Here is a 21271-nt window from a genome sequence, read left to right on the forward strand (position 1 = left end):
TTGTAGAGACCCTGTACTTTATTTCCTCAGATAGATGAAATTTTGACACAGCAAAAGTATATGTACATTCTGATCCTGCATGCAGGCCAGGGAGTTCGAGGGACACCATGCGCGCTCTAGCACAAACATGCACCAGATAGCAATTTCTAGTCAAGAGATGCACGTTTGTCAAGAAGACTCAAATGGCCTAAAGCCAGAAGACTGGAACATAATCAATGTGATTTGAATGAACAAGGATAAAGTGAATACAAACAAAATGGATTAAAGAAACCCCACCTGCCCCAAAATAACCCAAGCAAAGGCCCAGTCAGAATTTGGTTATTATTACCAAACCCTGCTTGGCAGATAAAGGAAACCAACAAACAATCATGTGTGCACATGGTAAGGGGTGTATTGATTCTGATATTTGCATTGTATTACTTTAACAGAAACCCTGCAGATGATTTATTTGCTCATTAAATTTAAAAGAAATAGAACTGTTTGTGCATATGGCCACGGTGGGGATTTTAAGGTGATGAAATTATCAATCGGCTATAGACGGTAAAACAAAGAAACTGATATAAAGTGTATAGCATATTAAACACTAACTTTCAGCCAGTAATGGAAATCAGGTGCTGCCCGTCCTTTAGGGCGGAGGGGCCACGCCCCCCACCTTTTGCCCCTCATGAAGAGTGCCGGTCGGGCTGAACAAAGGTCAGCCTGGCAGACTCTTCATGTTCAGGTCAGGCAGGCTGGAGCAGATAGGTGCCATTTGCACACACTCCTGGCTGCCTGAGATGAACTTTGCTGGGCTGAAGAGGTCACAGCTCCTTTGGGCGTGATAACATCAGCTCAGCAAAGGTGCCTCGAGGCCCTCCCCCAAGTGACGAGGGAAGTTTCACCCATTGACTTCGACCTGGGCGCTTCAGGTTAAAGCCCTGAAGCGCCCAGGGCGAGTGTCAATCGGTGACACCTCATCAGAGTGGGGTGGGGTCAGCAGTCTCACTGACCCCATCCCACTCTGACGAAGTTGGGACTGCTGCCTTCCCTCACTGGCTGACCTAAGGTCAGCCAGTGAGGGAAGGCAGCAGTCCCAATCCTCCTGGGACCTCCGCGGCTGAAGGTAAGTGGATGTGTGTGATCTTTTTAAATGAATGATTGGTGCGAGCATGTTTGAATGTTAGTGAGTGTTAATGGATGTGAGTGCATGAGTGAAAGTGTGAGTGTGCTTCCCGCCCACCCCCTTCCCTCCTAAAACTGCCGGCCGCCCCTGATGGAAATGCAGAATCTAGACTTATAAGAAGGGAGTATAGTGGTGCAGTACTTCAGCAGGAGACACCACAGTTCATGGTGCTCTTTAAAGCCAGGAAGGAATCAATTGTTCCCATATCATTAGTGGAGTGAATTACAATGTGACTGTTCTTGGTGTAGTGTGTTAGTGTGGAAGCTGAAAGCATTGACAGAATGTGGATTGCGTCTGCTATCCATGCCCCCATGAATTTGTGCTACATGGAGCATAAAGTAAATATCCACAAGATTAAATGGAAGCATGTTCCCCCCCCATGCGGTAGGGCCTGGCCACAAGTTTGGAAATATTTAGCTGCAAGTTATGTTGGACAACTTACACTGATTCACAAAGATAAACTTACACTCTTGTGTAAGTTTACGATTTTTCCCTAGTCACAAAAGGTATATTAAGAGTAGTATCTTTATGACTGCAGAGTCTCCGCAAATAGGATAGGACAGTCTTATATAGCACAGGACCACCTTTGCTAAATCATCCTGCTTTTTCTAGATTAAACCATAGAGGATCATATTTTCTGCTGGTAATTCTCTGTAGGAGGTGATTACTGTGCCCTCCTGGGTAGTGGAAAAACTCATCAGAAGTTACTTAAGAAAATTGTCCCCCCACCTGCTATATTAAAATTGGCCAGAATCAGAAAAGTTATTAAGAGAATGAGCCTATATTACATATACAACGTGATACACAGTAACGTGCACAATAGGTTTGTAGCCATAGGATGGCACCCCTCAGGGTACAACATGTGCAGAAAGGCATCTACAAGAGAAAACAGAACATTCTCTCTAGTCAAATAGCTTTGCAAAGATCTGTGAGAGTCCTGCATTTTAGAGAAAGCTTTGGTACTGGACTGCCCAGGGAACATGACAGAATCAGATAATATATTTTACATGATACTGAGCAGAGTTTTGTTGCGCAGTAAGGCTGAGAAAGACATGTGTGCCCATGTCCCAGCTCTGGGCAGCCAAAACAGAATATGAATGCACTGGGATGAGATGCAACTCGGATTCCCTTGTTTGCATGACACCCTATAGTCTGTTGCATCTGGAGCTAACTCACTCAAACCAAAAAGTGATACATATTTTTCTTGGGTATGTAAAGAATAGGGGCCTGGATGCTTTTTTTCAGCTAGAATGGTCTGCTTCATTTGTACCCCTGCTTTCGACTTCACACCCAAGTCAGAAGCATTGTACCTGGTTTGAAAAAAAACATTCATGTTCAACTGTGCAGCTTTTTATTGCTGTGATCTATTACCTACAGCCTGCACCATAAATCCAACTTTATGTGCCACTGGTATAAAACCACTGGCGTACCTGCATCACAGGTACTCAATGTACTTGGTGACAAACAGTGCCTAATCCAATAGGAAAGAACCACTCTAGTAAAAAGTTCAGAGGAAAAAATCTTAATGAAAAGGGCAAAAACCGGCAAAGCTAAGGCTGTCTTAAAAGGTCTATAGGAACTGTGGATTGGTAAACATCCACACCCTAGACAAGATAATAACCTTGACAGTTTGTCAATTACCATCACACTGAATATACCCAGGATTTTAAATGTATTTAACATCCCGAACTAGACATAGGCAAAATCGTAATTATGCCAGCATAAGATTGTGCAATTTTGTGAATTTCGTGATACAGCTGTTACATGAAATTCTCAAAATTACTACATTAAGCCACATCACACAATTATGTACTGGTTTCAGAAATCTTTTAGCAGAGGTGTGTGGATTAACGTGATTCGCCGAAACGCAAGCAGCTGCTAATACCACTTTTTTCACTATTTTCTTCCCACAAAACTTGGTTAATTTTGAATGAAAATACAGCACTAAAGGATAGGTTTGCATTTTGCATAATTTTCCCGAATTTCGTGAAATTACATGAAAGCAAGCTGTGACTATTTAGCACAAAACGGCAAACGGATCAACTGTATGGGTGTTAACGATTTAGAACTGTGAACAGTGGTGGCTCCTTCGCTATGGCAAAGGAGCGTTGCCTTCCTGCTTAAGGGCCAGTAGACGAAAATTAAAACGATAGTTGAACTATTGTTTTATTTCTCAACTGCTGGCTCAGCCAGCAGTACATGGAGGGGTGGGGCAGGGCTACGAGAGGTTGGGGGGGGATGAGGGGGGTGGAGAGTGCAATTGAGTGCAACTGAGGGCCAAGCCAGCCAAACACATGCACACTTAGGTCTCTCCAGCCCAGCTGTGTAGAACAACCAGGCTGTAGAAACTGAAAAAACGCTAGGGCAGGGTAAGCGGCAGCCCAAGCCGCTCAGACCAACCCTCACGCTGCTTTCATGCTTGGTTTAGCATGAAAGCAGTGCCAAGATTGCTGGGGAGCCTGTGCTGGTGTCCCAGTGAATGCTGGGACACCACATGGAGAGAAGAGGGGTGAAGCAGCAGGAGACAGCGCAAAGTTTTTTTTCCCCCCCCCCCCTATGTGTCCGTCCCCTCCCCTGTCCCTACCCTTGAGATTTGCAGGCAGCCAACGACGACTGTGAATGAACCTTTGATTCCGATTCTTGTTCATTCACTGACAGAAAACGAAGTAGCTGGGTATAAACCCCACCTCCTGACCTAAAAAGAGCTGAAGGGATGGTGGACAAAAAGAGTGCCGCAGGGACAACCACTGCCAATTAGAGTATTGGGCTCAACAAATGGAAAATTTGCAACAAAAATGAGAGTCCATGAACTCTATGGGTGTTTTAGACTAACTGTTAAGAAGAAAAAATATAAGTGCTTCAGAGACAGAAAGAAGCCCACAGACGTAACACACGTAATGCAAAGCTGAGTGAGCGGACAAAAAAAGTGAACAAAGGCGGATACGATGGGTGGCACACGCAAGCTTAGGAGTGCTCAGCATGCACTAACTTGACACGACATCCCTTTGCTGAGAGAAATTTTCTTCCTACTGGGGTGGACATCTCATTTGTCTAGAGAAAGAGGGCCACACGAGTAGGTTTGTTTAACTGAACAGCCAAAAAAGGCCTAAAAATGGCTGCCCGGATACAATACTGTTCTGTAAGACACCCTGCGTGCAGCAGGGAAAGCAAATCAAAGCACTCAATCCTTCAAATAAACATACATGCTAGCAAGAGAGAAGGAAAGTCCGAATATAAGCAATAGACCTGCTAATCTAATAAATCAAAGCACAGACCTTAGTAGGAACATGCAAAAGAAACAACCATGCAGAGCAAAACATTAAACAAATCATGCTAGCGCAACAAAATTAAAGTTATTGTACCATGTTAAACAAAAAAAAAAAAAAAAAAAAAAAAAAACAGACAACATACTGTGAACATGCTAAAGAAAATAAGGTGAAAACATATACCCAAACACAAAGAGGTTCTTCGCGAACTGTGCTGCAGGAAAAAACAAAAACAAATGTGAGCCACAAGGCAGGTTCAGCTTACTTGAGGGAAACGTGTGACAGGTTGGGGTACACACATGTTACAATGGCAGAGGGCTCAGGCTTGTTGCTCTAGCAAAATAATGAAAGCTTATGGCATTGGCAGGCAAGTGAAGTATTCTAGAGCTGCCTTATACTCTAATGTAATCTACTGAGCTCCTTTACTCATCTTCAGGAGGATTAGCACATGTGTTTGTAGTAACCATTGCCTTCTGCAACAAGGTGGAATCTCAGGCCAGCACAGAGCTCAACCTCTCACCTACCTCTCTCTCATTAATGGTCTGCAGGTAACAGGATGAGGACACATTCCATTCAGCCCTACAATCCCCATCTCCCTGGGATAAGCTACAAAACTCCTGATAATGGACAATAAAGACTTCATTGAAGAGTTCCACGTCTGCAGCAAAAAGCGCTTAAACAGGTCCAGCAATGCGCAAACTGCGGACCCCAAAACAACCTAGGAAGCTATAATGTAAGAGAAAATGAAACAGAGGTGAAAAAGAAAACCTCCTGAAGTGTAGAACATGTCAGTGGTTAGTGTTCTGCAATTTTTTTTTTTTTTTTTTTTTTTAAAGTGCAGCCACATCACACTGAATTTCAAAGAGAAAGGAAAGGTTCAGAAATTACCTATGGTAAAGACCATTACTTTCCTACCACTTTAGAGACCTTCAGACTGGCATGTAAGTGATACAACTGTTTCTCTGCTACATCTATAGACCAGTATATTCACATACATAACTTACCTGATGTCCTTTCAGTACTAATTATATAGACTTGTAAGCAGCCAGAGATCTAAAGATAACCTAAAACTCTCCATTACCTGCAACCTTTCGATGATGTTCCTGTAATCCCTCGAGGCGGCAAGGACAGAGTCTCTTCGAGCAGCATTGCGCGCAGACATCCTCCAGTTCATGGCTGTCTTCTGAACAATGTTGTGAGACTTCAGGAAAAGGTTGTTGACCTGGCTGTCCAAGTCCACTGGAATGGCAATGGCTCGACCTTTGGCTGCAAAGACCAGACACAAGTCAAGATTTCACATACAAGGGAGGGGTCTCACAATGGACTGGGAAGAAAAGCATTGAAAGTATTGAAAGGATTACCATTCTGAATACTTTACCAGTTTTTCTTTCAAGGTAAATTACTTTCACATCTTGAAGAAGAGAAAATGTAGATTACATTCTGAGTCACAGCGACAATTCTTCGGGAAACACCCAAGGCTAAACTGAATAAGTCTTTAGTTGGAGACATTTGCAATGCTATCTACATGGATGGATAAATTACATATACCCAAGTACCTTAAACACATTTACAGAAATCCCAGGCTACATAGGCCAGCACCCCAACATAACCTTTGCAGTGTTCATCTATGCCAGAGAATAGGCCAACAGAGAACATCACAAATGATCCATGCATCCGAGACAAGACCTAAACAACCCATTAGAGATGCCTTCTTTGAAATAGAACAGAACGTCAAGCAGCTGCTGCCAAGGATTGCATCCACGCAGCATCTCATGGCAAGTATGGGTGATAACTTCAATCCTCTAAGCACATCCTCCGGCCAATTCATAATTGTTCCCTGAGCACATCCGTATTTGTTTCAGGAGGACAATAGAAGGGAAAGTTGTATGGACAGAAATAATGGAATGTACACGGCAGAAACCCAGCTCGGAAGCAATGGAGCACTGCATATAAGTAAGGCAGGAGGGAGGACTGCACTGAATCGTACCGTAGAGATCATGTGGCAGGGAATTAACTTGTTGGACAAAAGTGCTGTCAAGGGTTGAGTAGTTCCTCAAACATTCCTTTCTGAATCGTATGATTTGTGATGGCCTAATGATGGGGAAATGTTATTCCAAGGATCATGTACTTCATTCATGCCTTCTGAAAAATTAAACACCTTATGTCTCGTATAATTAATAAACGTTGCTTCATAAGCATGTAAAGTGTTCAGAGATGCACCTCACAACTGGGACTAATTTATTCACATAAATTTTCTTAAAAAGTGGTGAAATGCAAGGCGGGTCAAATAAGGACCACAAGTAGACAAGTAAGGAAGAATTTAGAGAAAAATGAGAAAGCACATATCCAGACCATGTGCAGGCCACGTGAAAGGCAAAATGTCTAGTTTTCTTCCAGTGAGCCAGCTCAAACTACTAAGAAGCCCCTGGCGTTGGGCTTTAACAGAGGACCAACAAAGTGGCAGCCATAAAATGCCAACACCTCAAGTATCACTACCATCATTTCAGTCCCTAATATCACCTGTGCGACTACCGAAATTCCCACTTGTTCAGCCTCAACAGCAGCAGACCAGCCTGCACTAATCTTTGGGTTATTTATGTTTCTCTGCAGATAGAACACAAACTCGCAATTTAGGATAGACTCCTATGCTTGAGGAAAGTGTCACTATTGCTTTGCACACGGTTCAACTTACTGACATGGAACGTGACCAAGAGGGATTACCAGTTGTAACAAACTTTGCCTCATGTATTTCAATGCAACACGGTCAACTTTGAGTTTCAGTAGACTGACAAAGCGCAACTACGGTAGCAAGCCTTTTAAGTGAATGGTCAACTATCCAAACTTGTTGGAAGCAGACATTCCAAGCAGTTGAAACTGTTCATATACAGTACACTATTCTACAATCTTCTACGATAGCTACATACCGATGCAGAAGAGCACCACAATGGGTCCCTCTAGTAATTATCCTATACCCATGTCAAAAACACCACAGTACCAACACCTTCCACAAATGATCTCTTGTCAATGTAAGAATGTACTCAAATAATGTTCACTGGAAATGGCTGCATATACAACTTGGCTCAGGAACATATCTCTGCCTCAAACTTTCTAAAGCCTTTGATGGAGAGCACAGTTATTTAGAGATGGTTCCTTTCAGCATCAAGGCGTAATCATTCAATCATCTGAGTTGTATCTATGTTTGCAAAAGCATCCATACAGTCCTCCATGAATGGATTGCCAGTGGAGATTGAGTAATCCAGCACAGCCCACTGAAAAGAAATTTATCTCTGCGCACCCCAAACATATTTCCATAAATCATAAAACCCAAATAAAGCATTTCACGGATAATTTGGCAACTCTAGAATGCACCAAACGTAAGGCCTTACCTACGTCAGAAAGCACCCTGATACAGCTTTCCACAGATGCTTTCTGTACAGGTAGAAGCCAGTTGCAGTGATACACCCGAAACACTCCTTGTAGCAATTGAACAAATACTGGCTGACGGGTCTAAAAGAAGAGAAAATACATAGAATCAGATCTGGATACCAGTCAAGGTACCAAAAACTAACTGTGCAGAAGAAACCTGCCACAGCACTCTCGCGGAAATTGCAATTAATTTAACCAATAAACACTGTTGTAGAAGTCTTTTAAGAACATCACCGGCGTGATACAGAATTACGTGAGATTACGTGCTATTATAATCTTTATAATACTGAGGCAATGTGCACTTTCGTTCTTGGTTAACTGCACACAGTTAAACCAGGAGCAAAGTGGTCATGAGGTTGACAAATTTCCAACCACTCTGCACACCACTTCAAGTGAAGTTCCTTTCTCCCAGTGCCTGTCAAAAGATTTAAATGCAAGCAAACCTGCCTTCCATGCAAACCACAACCACCTTCTCTATCTAATTTGTCAATAACCAAGTACTTACAGTATATACTCTCCCACCCTTAGAACATACTTCCACAACAGGATTTCGGCAAGAACACCCGTACACCACGTATCCTTAGTGAAATTGATTTCTCGATCCCTGTGCAAACACCCAAAGTGACTCAAGAAATCACTCAAAATACCTCTACCACCTTGGTCGACATCAAAGGCTGCTACAAGAAAAATACATCACAATTATTTAATAAGTGTCCTAACTGTGGAAGGGAATGAACAGATAAATGACTTCAACTGCTTACAGCAACAGGGTTCTTTTAATTTATTCTGAGGAGCAACCTTATGGGATTGTATGCTTGAGACGTGTCCCAGTCACCCTCATGTCTAAAAATAATTTCTCATATCCTAGCTACATGGCATTTTCTTACTACCAACCATGCTTCTTGACTTAAAATATTACTACTTGACTTTCAGCTCATTAACTGCATGAGCCCCTTCTCCCTAAACTCCAACCACACATTATGAGCAAGGTTTTTAAGGTATGCGGGGCAGGCCCGTTATACAAACAATTACCTCCTACCTCTAAGGTTTCTTTACCATTAGCCTCCTCCACAGTAGCGACTGCTGCCAATACAAAGTGGTGGGGCAGTGTGGGAGGCGAAATAAAAAAATTAAAGTACTTCCCTGCAGCTTGCCACCTTGGTGCACCTATGCTCCTGTCAGTCTATGGGCCACATTGCACAGGCTGCCCACCCAATCCAGACGTTGCTCTCATGCTGGTAATGCTATTACCCAGCAAGAGAGAAGCTCCTGGATTGGTCGGAGCGAGTAGTCATGCCACTCACATAGAGACAGGGAGGCTGTGCCTCTTCTCCTCCCAGATGGTCAAAACAGCTCAGGTTGGAGAAATCTAAGTGCGCATGTTGGTTTGGGCAGGCTCGGACAGCCGGCCAAACCGACATGCGCACTTATAGTGCTCACCACTTATCCTCCATAGATGATGGCACCAACCTTGCCCTAGACTCAAGGTCAGCCTCCACTCACTTTGGAAAATAAAATAATTGTTTTCATTTTTTTTCTCCATCTGCTGGCTATCAGAAGTGGGGCAACGCTTCTTCGCCATAACAACTCCTATTTTAATTACCATCATGCACTTCTGTCACTTTTGTCCTACCCACACTGCTTTCTCATATTCTGGTCACTCGTTTGCTTGCTTGTCTTGGAAAAAAATGACATCTCTCCAGATCCTAACATTTCACTTTCAATATCCTATATACAAGACTATTATTTCAGTAACTGATGTTCATCACAATCCTGCTCGTCACACCTTCACAAATATTTTGGGACGATTTTCTACAGCTTCTGGAGCAAAATAGATCTACAATAGGGGCAGCTGAAACAGAATAACCTAAAAAAAGCTATCTAATACTGATGTGGGAAAGAATGAGAAAATGTTTACCACCTTCAATGAAACACTGGCATTCACTCCTAGACACTCTAGCTCAACATTAAACTCTCTTCATAATATCAAGATGAGTGAGAAGCTGAGGATTATTGCATAAAGGGGTCACAAAGGAAATGTAATAGGCCAAACTCAAAAAGACATTAAACAGACATAACTACAATCCTTTTTAGTTCTACAGAAAAAGAGCCAGACGTTTTATTTGTAAAGCAATTACACAGTTAAATGTTGCATCCACAATTTAAAGCTAAAACTGAATACAAACAATATTTTCACTTAGACTGTGATGTAGGTAGCAGAACTCAAGACCAGTTCATACTTGCAATGTGGTGCTCTGGTCAGAAAAGGGTGAACTGAAGAAAGTGTTCACGATGCTCATCACGGTTTCAGTCACGTATTGCTCCAGAATTATGTCAGCGTGCTTCCGGTCACTTGTGTTGTTGCAGACCTGCAAAGAAGGGCAAATATTGAAAAGGACTTCTTAAAGTTCATTCAGCAGTCCCTGTTTGGCGGCCAACTTCCCCCTAATACTTTATATCCGGTGAGGTACGATGGAGCGCAGTGCTTGAAATTCAGACAAGGACACAGGGAGAGAAAGGGAAAAGGCTGTGACAATGTGCCCTTTTGCTCTTAGTTGGCTGCACACACTTAAAGCAGGAGCAAACCGGTCATGAGGCTGACAAATTCCCAACTCCTTTCAGTTGACTAGAGATGGGAAAGGAGTGGTGACTGGAGGACAGACATGCCAAAAGCATATGGGACTGCAACTGCATTTAAGTAGCCATATTATGTGGTTTGTCTTAGCTAGAATATGCAACACTTTCTTGCAGATCATGCACAAACAGAGCCAGAGCCCAAAATGGTGTTACTGGGTCTGACGGATGAATGGGTTGGTATTGGGGGGGGGGGGGGCAGGGCTGCAAGCTACACAGTAGATTGCTGGTGCTAGGAGTTTCTTCATAGTAAAGAAAAAAAAAAAAAAAAAAAAAAAAGGGTCCTGTTCTAGAGATCCAAGTTGGCCCAACCAGTGACTGAATGGACTTGGGGAAATCGACTACTGCACCTAGGCAGAGAAATTTGCATATAAATTGAGGGGTTGCCTGGAGAAGCAGGTAGAAGTATGGGGAGCTTGGCTTAACTATTCCATAACTGCTGAGTAGCTCTACGCATGCTGAAACTCATCTATTAAAGATTGTCACACATTGGGAGAGTGCTCAGTTTATCATGTATCTTCATACCTACTGTACCAATATTTGCTGATGCACAAGCTATAAACATGTGTTTTACAAATCTATAAAGAATGTTTAAAAAAAAAACTGTTGAAGCTGGGAGAAATTACTTTCAACGCAGTTTACTCAAGAAAGACCACCCACTATTAAACCCCCCTCTATTAAACCAGTACAACCCTTGTGCACAATTGGGGAAGTGATTAGTTTCCATCTCAGGGGCCAGTGGCAGGGAGGGTTCACCATCTTGGTCAAAGGCAAACACTGGAAGTTCTTACAGCAAGTGTGACAGCAAATGCCCTTCTTATTCTCACAAACATGAGAATTGAGATACTGAGAGGAAATGATGGGCATACAGAGGGAGAAGTGTGACTCAAGGTCTGGCATTATTTCAACTCACCTCTGCTTTTGGTCCCTGTGATGCCAAACAAGGACATGGGGCAGGAAGGTGTGGTTAGAGGAACCAGGATTCCACTAAGGGTCGAGGTACCAACAGGAATTATAATTCACTTGCTTGCCTCACTAAATTTGCTACCACCAGAAACTGATTACAGATTGAGATTCTTTACACCATAGTTATACAGACAGATATCGCAGAGCTGCGTTATATGGAACTGGTCAAAGCTTTCATTTTGTAAACCTATGAACATTTCAGAAATTGCAATGCATGAAACTGAGGGATTAGTCACCAGCATTCCTCAAGAAGATATTATCTCTATGTAACAAGTCAAGAAGAAGCCTCTCATCATCAACTACAAAGACGTTCCAAATGGTCCGAGTATGGAGAACCTCATCTAGCTACATGTCAGTAGAGATATGTACTTCTGCCACAACCTCGTCAGATAAATTGTAATCCGCAGGCTTCAACATTTATGTCAGACATACAAAAAGAGGTAACATTGCTACAGTCTGAGACCAACAGAATTCCCCAACCCTAATCCGTGAAACAGAGGCGAAAAACTGTAAAAAGAATGACTGCCCTCCACCCCGCTGCTCTTCCCCCAACCTCCCAACCTCACCCACTCCTAAACTTCGTGCTGAGAAGAACTATAGAACACATCCTTTTCTCTGGGATTATATAGAGCCTCTAAGAGTCATTAAGTGGCATTCCTTGAAAATGTTTATGATCGTGCGGCCATCAGAAAAGTTGCAAGGCTTACAACTGACCAAGAGCCTTAGCAATCAAAGTCAAATCACCCAAAAAACCTCTCAGAACGTCAAATAATAAAACAGTTGGCATGCTGGCTGCTAATGAGTCACAGATGGGACTGTGGATACTCCCGAAGATTGGAAAAAATAAATAACACATCAATAAGACTACTGGTGAAATTGCGTCAGGAGTCAGAAAATGCTGGGTCTGTATTTTTTGGTGTTTTAATTGGCCTATTTAATCTATCGGAAAAAAAAAAAAAAAAACTTTCTTTCCAAAAGACTATTCAGTTAATTAACTGAAGCAAATCGTTATTTAATAATGATACAATTGAAAAAGTCCATTGTAATCAATATATAAATAAATATTGATGGGGTGCAAGTACAAATGGACTTCTAAATGAAAGAAATCTAAGTTCAAATGACAAACTATTTTTATGTAACGATTAAACACTGGATCTCATAAAATCTTTGCATGCGATCTAAAAAAAAGCCCACTGAAAATACCAAAGACTGAACTGTTAACCAAAATTGTCCTAAATAGCTAGCGACTTGCACTGTAAGACCTATAAAACTCTTTGGGGCTCTAGGCACCAGAAGGTGCGAAGGGATTCCCGGTTCTCCTAATTTTGCAATGTCCCCTGCCCTCGAAATATACAAATCTCAAGCTAGGGGGGTGCCCTATATGGCGCCGAACTTTGGGGCCACTGCAACTTGGCGAATTTGGCAAGGGCAGAAAATCAGTTTCTAAAAATGCTGTTAAAGTTTCCCTGTAGCACACCATCACTGCCCATCCGAATGGACCTAAACCTCTTTTCAATTTCGCAAATTGCCACTTTAAGGCCTCTGTTGTTTTGGATCCGGTTATGGACAACAGATGCTCTAACTCCTTTTCGTTGTGGGCTTCTTAATTTGGTGGGTCGCGATTCTACTAGCAAAATAAAATGGTGTGTTTTTGTAGAACGATCTTTTACCCAGCTCGGCTTAGGGTCTTATTGGCAGGATCCCACTTCCATTCCTAAAAATGCCGCACAGCTGCTAAAGGATGCCTTTTGGCATGATGTCCAGATTGGCCAATTTGCCAGTTCTGTCCCGCTGTCTATGTCCGACAACTTCCTATCTGTAAAATGCCATTATGAATTTGAGCCTTTTATGGATGCTGCGTTATCTCCATTTGCTCGTGCCCTTTTTATTAGGTTCAGAATTGGGTCTCTCCCTCGGTGTTCTCTAACGTACAAATGGTCCAGTTCCATCAATAGCTCTAAATTCTGCCCGATGGGTTGCAAAAGTGAAGCATCTGTTTCACATGTTCTTTTTCATTGTCATGCTTATCATAAACAAAGAGTTCTCTGGCTCATTCCGCTTTGCAAACAAATAGGGGCCAGATCTTGTTTGCATGCTGAGAGAATTTTAAAATGTGACTCATCTGTCCAGATAGTTTTACCAGTGGCAAAATTTCTTGAATCAATCTGGCGGTTCAGATCAGCAATTTTAAGGAACAAGTCTGGGTAGCCAATGCATAATTTTATTTTTGTATATTTATAGAATTTGGACGCATGATTTTAGTCTCCATCTTGTAGGACATTGATAATGGTTCACTATATTACTGACTATTTATTGATCTATGGAAACTGCCTTTTGTTTTTAAGCTGAGAGAACTTAAAGATGTGATTCACCCGTCCAGATAGTTTTATCACTCTCAAAAAAAAAAAATTCATTTATTTTTTGGTAGATGAGATTAGCAATTTTAAGGAACAAGACTGGGTAACCAATTCTTAGATCCAGTTATGTATATTTATTGATTTGGATACATGAATTTAACTTTTATCTTGCAGGACATTGATACTGCTTTACTATATCATTGACTATTTATTGATTTTTGGAACTGTTTTCTGTTGAGTGGACTTTTTTCATCATTAAGAGGTGTTCATTCTGTTGCTCATTTTGCTTGATTTTTAAATTTCTTTTCTTATTCTTTCTTAATCTCTTTATTGTGCTTTTGTCCTTAGTGTTCCCTTGTTTTTAAAAGTTTCTTGTTGTGTTCTGTACTTTTATGGTTTGTTTTTACTTACCAAATAAAGTTAAATGATGATGATGATTCCCGGTTACTTTAAAATGTTAATTTTAATTTCTGTTATATGTAGCTATAAATAACTAACTTCATTGTAAGAATTAGCACTGACAGGACAGGGTTTCAAGTCCACAAAGTAGACAGCACCTGCCAATGCTCCATATTTTACTGTTATTAAAGTATGATCATTCTCTTCAACAAAAAATGCTCCTTCCATATGATCGACCGATGCACACCCTCACGTGCATCTCAACCCCATTACACCAGCACTTCCAAATGCAAACTAATTGTAAATACTTTTCAAGAATCCCCTAAATTGGTAGTCAATACTCAGACTGATTGAGGTATGTTAAAAAGTTTATACAGTACCAACTCTCCAATCTTGGCATCCAGGACACTACTAAACGCATGTAAGTTATACACACTTATTTCTACATTCCAAAAACATTACATCCAGCTGGAAGCACAAACTCTTCTCAGAAGAAAGCATTGGTTGCCCAAACTCAGCAGCATTCGTTCCACACTAAAGGTTTCATTATAAATAATGGAACATCAAGGATCCTGGAAAACACACCTTCCCCTTCCGCCAACAGCTCAATATGAATTCTATGCCAAGCTAGAAGTAAGGCAGAGCAACGGTGTCCAACATTATAACACACAGGCTCAATCAAGTAATATTCTCATGACAACACCAACTTCCATTTAGATTAAGTGTATGAAATGCATAGTATTTAGCTACTGTAAAATGCCATTTTGGGACATTCGTCTCATTTATTTTCAATTCACATGAAACATCAAGTGTAGCGTCTTAGTTTCAAAACAATAACCTAAGTAAAACAAAAGCTTCTTACCAATCTAGAGAAGATGTAAATATTGTTTGCATTGAGTAGATATCTTTCTGGTGGATACTCTTTCAACCTGCATTCCCCACCTTTTGGATATCACAGACTGAATCTGGAAACTCTGCCAATAGAACTCCACACTAGTACAGGGCACTGGCTACACTTTGGTGCTGGAAGCAGATTACCTGCAACCTCACTTGATCCATAAAATGCCTCCCTTAGCATGCTAACAAGAGTGTCCCATTCATTTTTTTTTTATGTAAAAAGAATGAGAACATCATGATGACAGGTGCAGTACATGAAAATATTTATTCTTAGTCAAATGAGCGAGTTACTCTGTAACAACCAGCTATGCAACAAAGAGGAAGGAGAGTCGGTGAGTAGTCTGTGGTTAGAGTACCCACCAGAAGGATCACTACTGAAGGTAAGTACCTTTCCTCTGATGGATACTTCCGCCCAAAGATTCCTCACCTTTTGAATCGATTCAGAAAGCAGTAGAGAGCCAGAAGAATGGATAGTTAAACCAAAACGTTTTGAAGAACCGAGTAGGTAACATGGCCTTCCATCCACACTTCAGAGTTCAAGCAGTAAAGCTTTGTAAAAGTATGGAGAGCCTCCCAGGCTGTCCCTTTGCAGACTTCTGTCACTGGCACACCTCTCACCAGTGCAAAGGTAGAAGCCTTGGCCTTAGAGGAATGAGCCCTTATGCCTTGGCCAACAGGGAACTTCCACAGGGCATAACATTTTGAATCACAAAATGAACCACCTCTATAAAGTTCTAAAGTTCTATTGTGTGCTGATTTCCCTTTCATCTTGCCAACAAAACAACTTCGGGAGGAAGGCAAAAGCTGGACGAGAGTCCTGAATATAAAGACCCCCACCATCTTGCACTAGCATGAGATATAAAATAGGCCCTAATACCATAGCATGAAGAACCTAATCTCTAACCTAAAGAGAGCTAGGTGTGTTGAACCTAATCTGCCAGTATGGTGTCCATGAGAAGCGTCCCCTAACCCTTGTTACCTTAGGATGAGGTCTCTAGATCATTCTCCGCAGGGACATGAAAGCTCTGTCTGCATCAAGGCGATGTGTAGCATAGTGTTGACGGCATCTGGTAGGAATCCCTCTGACAACCTTGTCTGCGTGAGATGCATTTATACAGATCTTGTAGGACCCCGGACGCATTTATGTTCTCAAACAATAGATAAGAAGGCATGCTTGGGGGAACAATTATAGAAACAATTCCCTCCAAAAGTACATTATGTTCCTGTCACACCTAAGTGAGAAATGTACATGATGTGAATACCTATGTATATCACTTGCCTTTAACGCTGATAGTGACGCCTTCACAGAATGGCACCAATAACGAGAGATTAAAACATTTTCCTAACTATAAACATAGCAGTCATCTTAGAAGAAATAATTAAATTAATTTGCTAACACTGAGCAGGCTAAGTAGGTTAAACGTCACTAGGTGACTGGAGCACAGGCCTGCAAGCCAGATGACTAAGTGAACTCTCGATTCCCAATAAAACTAAACAGAATTCACAACAGGGGCACTTTATCAATTCAGTGATGTCACAGGAACACCATTTCTGAAGACAGTGCTCCAACCTGCAGGGACAGATACTGGAAAACGTTTCTGGAATCAGTCTGACACCTGGAGCACTCAAAAGGGGAAGAATTTGCAGGTTGAAGTATTGAAGTATGTACTGAAAGTATTCTTGATAAATGTCAGACCTAATCCCAGACAATTACAAGCACAACATGATCATTCAAAGTACTGGCTCAGGCCACTGTCTGGGTGTAAAGAGAAATCAACCTCAACTGCCAACACAATTACAGGAATTCCTAAAGAAACCTCGGTTTCCTTCAGTTTACTACTAGAGGCCAAGTACCCAGACATTATTTCCCCTGGTACGGTGTTTCAAATCTTTGTGATTAGCTTCTTCCCTAAATTAAGTTTGTAATTCTCAGTACCATGTAATTGCTTCAGTGTAGCAATTAAGGTCATTTGCCAAAATCAGCTTTTTCTGAGTTTCTAATCCCCTTACCTCAGACACATTTTGCAAGAAGTAAATTTTTTACAAACATATTTGCTGTATTCCAACATAAGACTTTTGAGCTATGTATCAGTTGGGTCGACATCTCCAAGCAACCTCAATCACTGCCTCTGACCGTTAGGAGGCACATCTTAACTGAGCTATTAGTAAGACTTTCCTGGAAGGTACTGATATCACTCCTAATCACCTTCCTCCATTTAGAAGCACTCCGTAATTAACACCCAACACCTCAGACCAGCCTGCAGCCATCAAGAGCTCCAGAGGTCTAATACATTTCATTATGGTTCACTAAGCACAGAATACCATCATCTTGTATTATTCTCCAATTTAGGAACCTCCCAGCTTATGTGCAACAGTAAACCGAATGTTCAAAGAGTCACCAGAGGTTCCAGAATGAGTGTATCCACACATGAAGCGAAACCAGTTACAAAAATCTGCCCTGCATGCTCTATCCACTTCTTACTCTAGGGAATTGACCAACCGGGCCAAAACGTCTTACTGAATGACAAGTGACTGTTTCAGCAATAAGGATTCTGCTTACGAGACTAACATTATTATGTGCTGCGATTGGCCCACAAGGGCTCGAAATCCCTCTAAAAACAAAAAGGCAGCTGGCTGCATCTCATCTTGAAGCAGGCCTGTTCACCCAGAAGAGGAGGAAGCTCACATTTGCAAATGCCTCCAGCAAGACCTTTGCTTCTTCTATGCAAACATTGCCAGCAAAAATTATACTGGAGTTTCACAAGTCAATGGAAATAAAGGCAGCAGACTTGATATGTCGGCATCAATGTTGTGTTTAACTCCATGACATACATATGCACAAGGATGATGAACTTCAAGATCTGAGAGGGCACACCGGTGAAGCAACAAGTAAGTCAGCCTAAAACAAATTCGGAGCTGAAACGCGCCTATCAGGTTTAGTTAAAAGCATCTAAACCCAGTGGACTGAACCCTTCACGTTTCTGGTAAAAGTCCATGGATTTCTACGCTATTTACTCATACGACTGCCTCATGTGTAACATTTCTGCATTTACTGTTTTTTCTACTAAGTGGGCTACCTTTTAGAAAAGAGCATACCTTTAATGAAGGCACTGGTTTTAGACAGGGCTGTTTAACTTAAGTACCTCAAGTTTCCTCTACTTCAAAAGCAGAACGATGCAAGTAGAGGTCAGAATGTAAGCACTGAGGTGTGGCATGGATTATTTTAAATATCATATAAAGTCTTTTGGTACCAAAATGTCTTTAAAGGGACTTAAAGCCAACCCCTTACTTACCTGAACTTCCAGTTTGTTCATTCAAACGTCACGCTGACATCGCTTGAATGTACTTGCTCTCTCTCTTCATTGGCTAGCAGGTCACTTCTTGCTCTTCTGCTCAGCCTTTGCCCTCTCATGGAGCGTGGCAGAAATACACCTCCCATTTTTTGGTGATTGGTTACTTGTTAGTATTTGTACGTGAAAAGATGAACTTAAGTCAATTTGCGTTGAAATGTGCATAAACATGTCAGTCATCTTGCAATGGAGTATCGAGTGCAGATGTAAAGCAAGTATCGAGTGGGCTCTATGTTGTGCTTTTCATTACTTAATTACTTGTCTGAAGAATAACAGTTGTAACTATTAAAATTGTGTGTTTGTTTCTTACATTATCACTCATTTTAAAAGAAGTCATTTGTATAGTTGAGCGATGTTTTATTTCAAATTGTTATTCTCTCAGTGACAAACAGGCAGTCACAAGTGCAGTTACCTTGCAGGCATTAGGGTCAGGAATTGAATGGTGCAGCAGATGCAGTGGCACTGGGGCCACATGGTGTCAGAACCCCTTTAAACACAGATTATTGCTAAACTTTACTACTAATCAGGTAGTTACAAGTTAAGTTATCTTGCAGGCACTAAGACCATTACTTAAATGGTGCAGGGCACCAGAAACAAAAGATGTCAGAACTGCTCTAAGCACCAAATGATGCAGCATTTTACCACTAAACAGGGAGTCAAGTGCATTAGGGTCATTATTTGAATGGTGCATCAGGTGAAGTGGCACCGGAACCTAAGCTCTAGGAACCCCACTAAACACAAAGTAGTAAATTTTACTTCTGAACAGCCAGTTACAAGTGTAGTTAGCTTGAGGTTAAAAGGGGCATGTTTGAATGGTGCAGGAGGTGCAGTGGCACTTTACTAACTAAACATTACTACACTCCAATACAATGCCATACAAACCACAAGTTTGAAACCCTGGGATATTAATTCAACATACATCACAATATAACAGTTTATAACATTTAAAACAAACATAATTTTTCTACTATTTACAATACAGTTATTAAGGCCGGATAGAAAAGACACCAGCATTTACATTGCAATAGATCTCACAATTTGAGTTAGAGCTATTGGCATTGTAAATTTAGAACAGGACTTTGTCACATAAATTGGCCAACCCTTTCTTATAATTTAATATTTTCCTGCAGTGTTTTGGTGGTCACTGGTGACTACTGACATCAGAAATCTGATCAGAAATTGGAAAAGAAGGCTGGACACGTTTTTTCTTTTTATTTGAACCGAATGAAAAGTCTTGCAAGCATTTGTGCCTCGCATTTCAATGAGCAGAGCAGCCGGAGAAGATTTATGGCCCAACAAACACAGATAAGCAATGCCGTGTGTGCGATGTCATGAGTGCTGGCAGGGAGGGAGGGCCCCTGGAAAGGGACTCGTGATACGATGCAAGGCCAAGCAAGTTTCACATCATTGCTTCTAGGCTTAGCTACAGTCTACCAGAAAGGGAATATTGCAGATTTCGTGAGCAGTGAGCTAAATGACTGGGTGTTTCTTTTCTAAAAGAAGCTTATTTTAGGAGGCAGAGCTAAACTTGGACAGCACTGGAATAAATCCAAAACAAATGTCAGCGACATGGGAGGAGATAGGAGGAATCGAATGCTGCAATAAAACGCAGGCAGCTACAAGCCTAAAACACCCACCGTCAAAGGGGAGCACCAAAGAAATTACAAAAATAGTCCAGCACAGCAACAGATAAAGAAGTCAAAGTAGAATAATACAGTAGTTGGTCACTGCTCTGAAACAGAAAAAGGTGGGAGAAAGGCAGAAATGAAAACTGTCGAGCAAGAATTTTTAAAGGACACCTCAAGCAACAAAATAAATTGCTTTAAGCCATAAGAAGTATACTTAAAGTATACACAAGGTTGAACGCTTACGCTCAACCTAAAAACGAAGGTGCAACCTACTGACTTTGCCAATGCTTGTTTAAATTTGTACAATGTACCATTAAACTGATATTGTGCACTGTTTTTCAATTTTTCAGTTTATAAATATACTGAAATCCATACTTCAAACTAATAAGGCTGTGATTCCGATATTTTTATCTCCACAACCAAGATCTGACTAACCCTCCCCCCGCCCACCTCAAAGCATAACCCCAGCCCCAAAATTTAGAGTGGGACTGAAAGCTTCCAGGTTCCAAACACACTAGGGTTGTAACATCCTATGGTGTCATGTAGTAGCATCATCATACTCCTTTCAGCAAACAAAACTGAACTGTTGCACTGTGAACATGACTCAACAGTTCTTATATTTTGAATACAAGATCCTTTTTCTTTAAGAACTTACCCGGCAGATGTCAACTAGGAAGTTTTCGAAGAGTTTCCACATGTGGTTACTGGTGTAGATCTCCTTCATTTCAACCTCCGTGTCCACATAGCAATGGTTCAGGAAATTGATGTAAGCAATTTTTACCTGCGCAATGAGTAATAAAATACTGAAACTGTTCTTTTATAATGCTTTACAAGACAAAATTATTTAGGGAGAAAAATATTAACATAGGGAAAATGGTAATCCAACACTGTTCTTTTATAGATTCACATGTTATTTGAATACTACTCCGGGTCAGGCTGGGGATTCAGTAAAAACACGTTAACAAGTAATGTCTTGAAGCCTTGGAAAGAGGGCATTTGTTGCACTCATTTGAACTTTTGACCACATAGTACTGACCTACACGAATCCCAAACCCAAGCACCATCTTTGCCAAGATTCTGCACATCACAAAGCATGGTATGTGGCTCTTCAGATAAAATCAGGACTCATCCCACTCTGGTGGCTCAAATGATTATCACAATAAACGCAGTCTTTCACATTAAGTAT

The 21271-nt window shown here is 41.3% G+C and overlaps 1 protein-coding gene across 5 annotated transcripts in view; it reads right to left on the reverse strand.

The window, feature by feature from the left end:
* Positions 1 to 21271, reverse strand: part of ITPR1 (inositol 1,4,5-trisphosphate receptor type 1) — a 1104774-nt gene that overhangs the window by 463160 nt on the left and 620343 nt on the right. For 4 of the 5 annotated variants that reach the window (XM_069206351.1, XM_069206348.1, XM_069206349.1 and 1 more), the window contains exons 33-37: positions 20741 to 20866; positions 10095 to 10223; positions 8502 to 8531; positions 7815 to 7935; positions 5510 to 5694 (exon numbers count right to left, since the gene is read on the reverse strand). In XM_069206351.1, the coding sequence (XP_069062452.1) occupies positions 5510 to 5694; positions 7815 to 7935; positions 8502 to 8531; positions 10095 to 10223; positions 20741 to 20866 (591 nt within the window). The remainder of the gene's footprint in view (positions 1 to 5509; positions 5695 to 7814; positions 7936 to 8501; positions 8532 to 10094; positions 10224 to 20740; positions 20867 to 21271) is intronic. The other variant, XM_069206352.1, reaches the window with a different exon arrangement.

Source organism: Pleurodeles waltl, chromosome 9 (assembly GCF_031143425.1).
Source record: "Pleurodeles waltl isolate 20211129_DDA chromosome 9, aPleWal1.hap1.20221129, whole genome shotgun sequence".
Lineage (NCBI taxonomy): Eukaryota > Metazoa > Chordata > Amphibia > Caudata > Salamandridae > Pleurodeles > Pleurodeles waltl.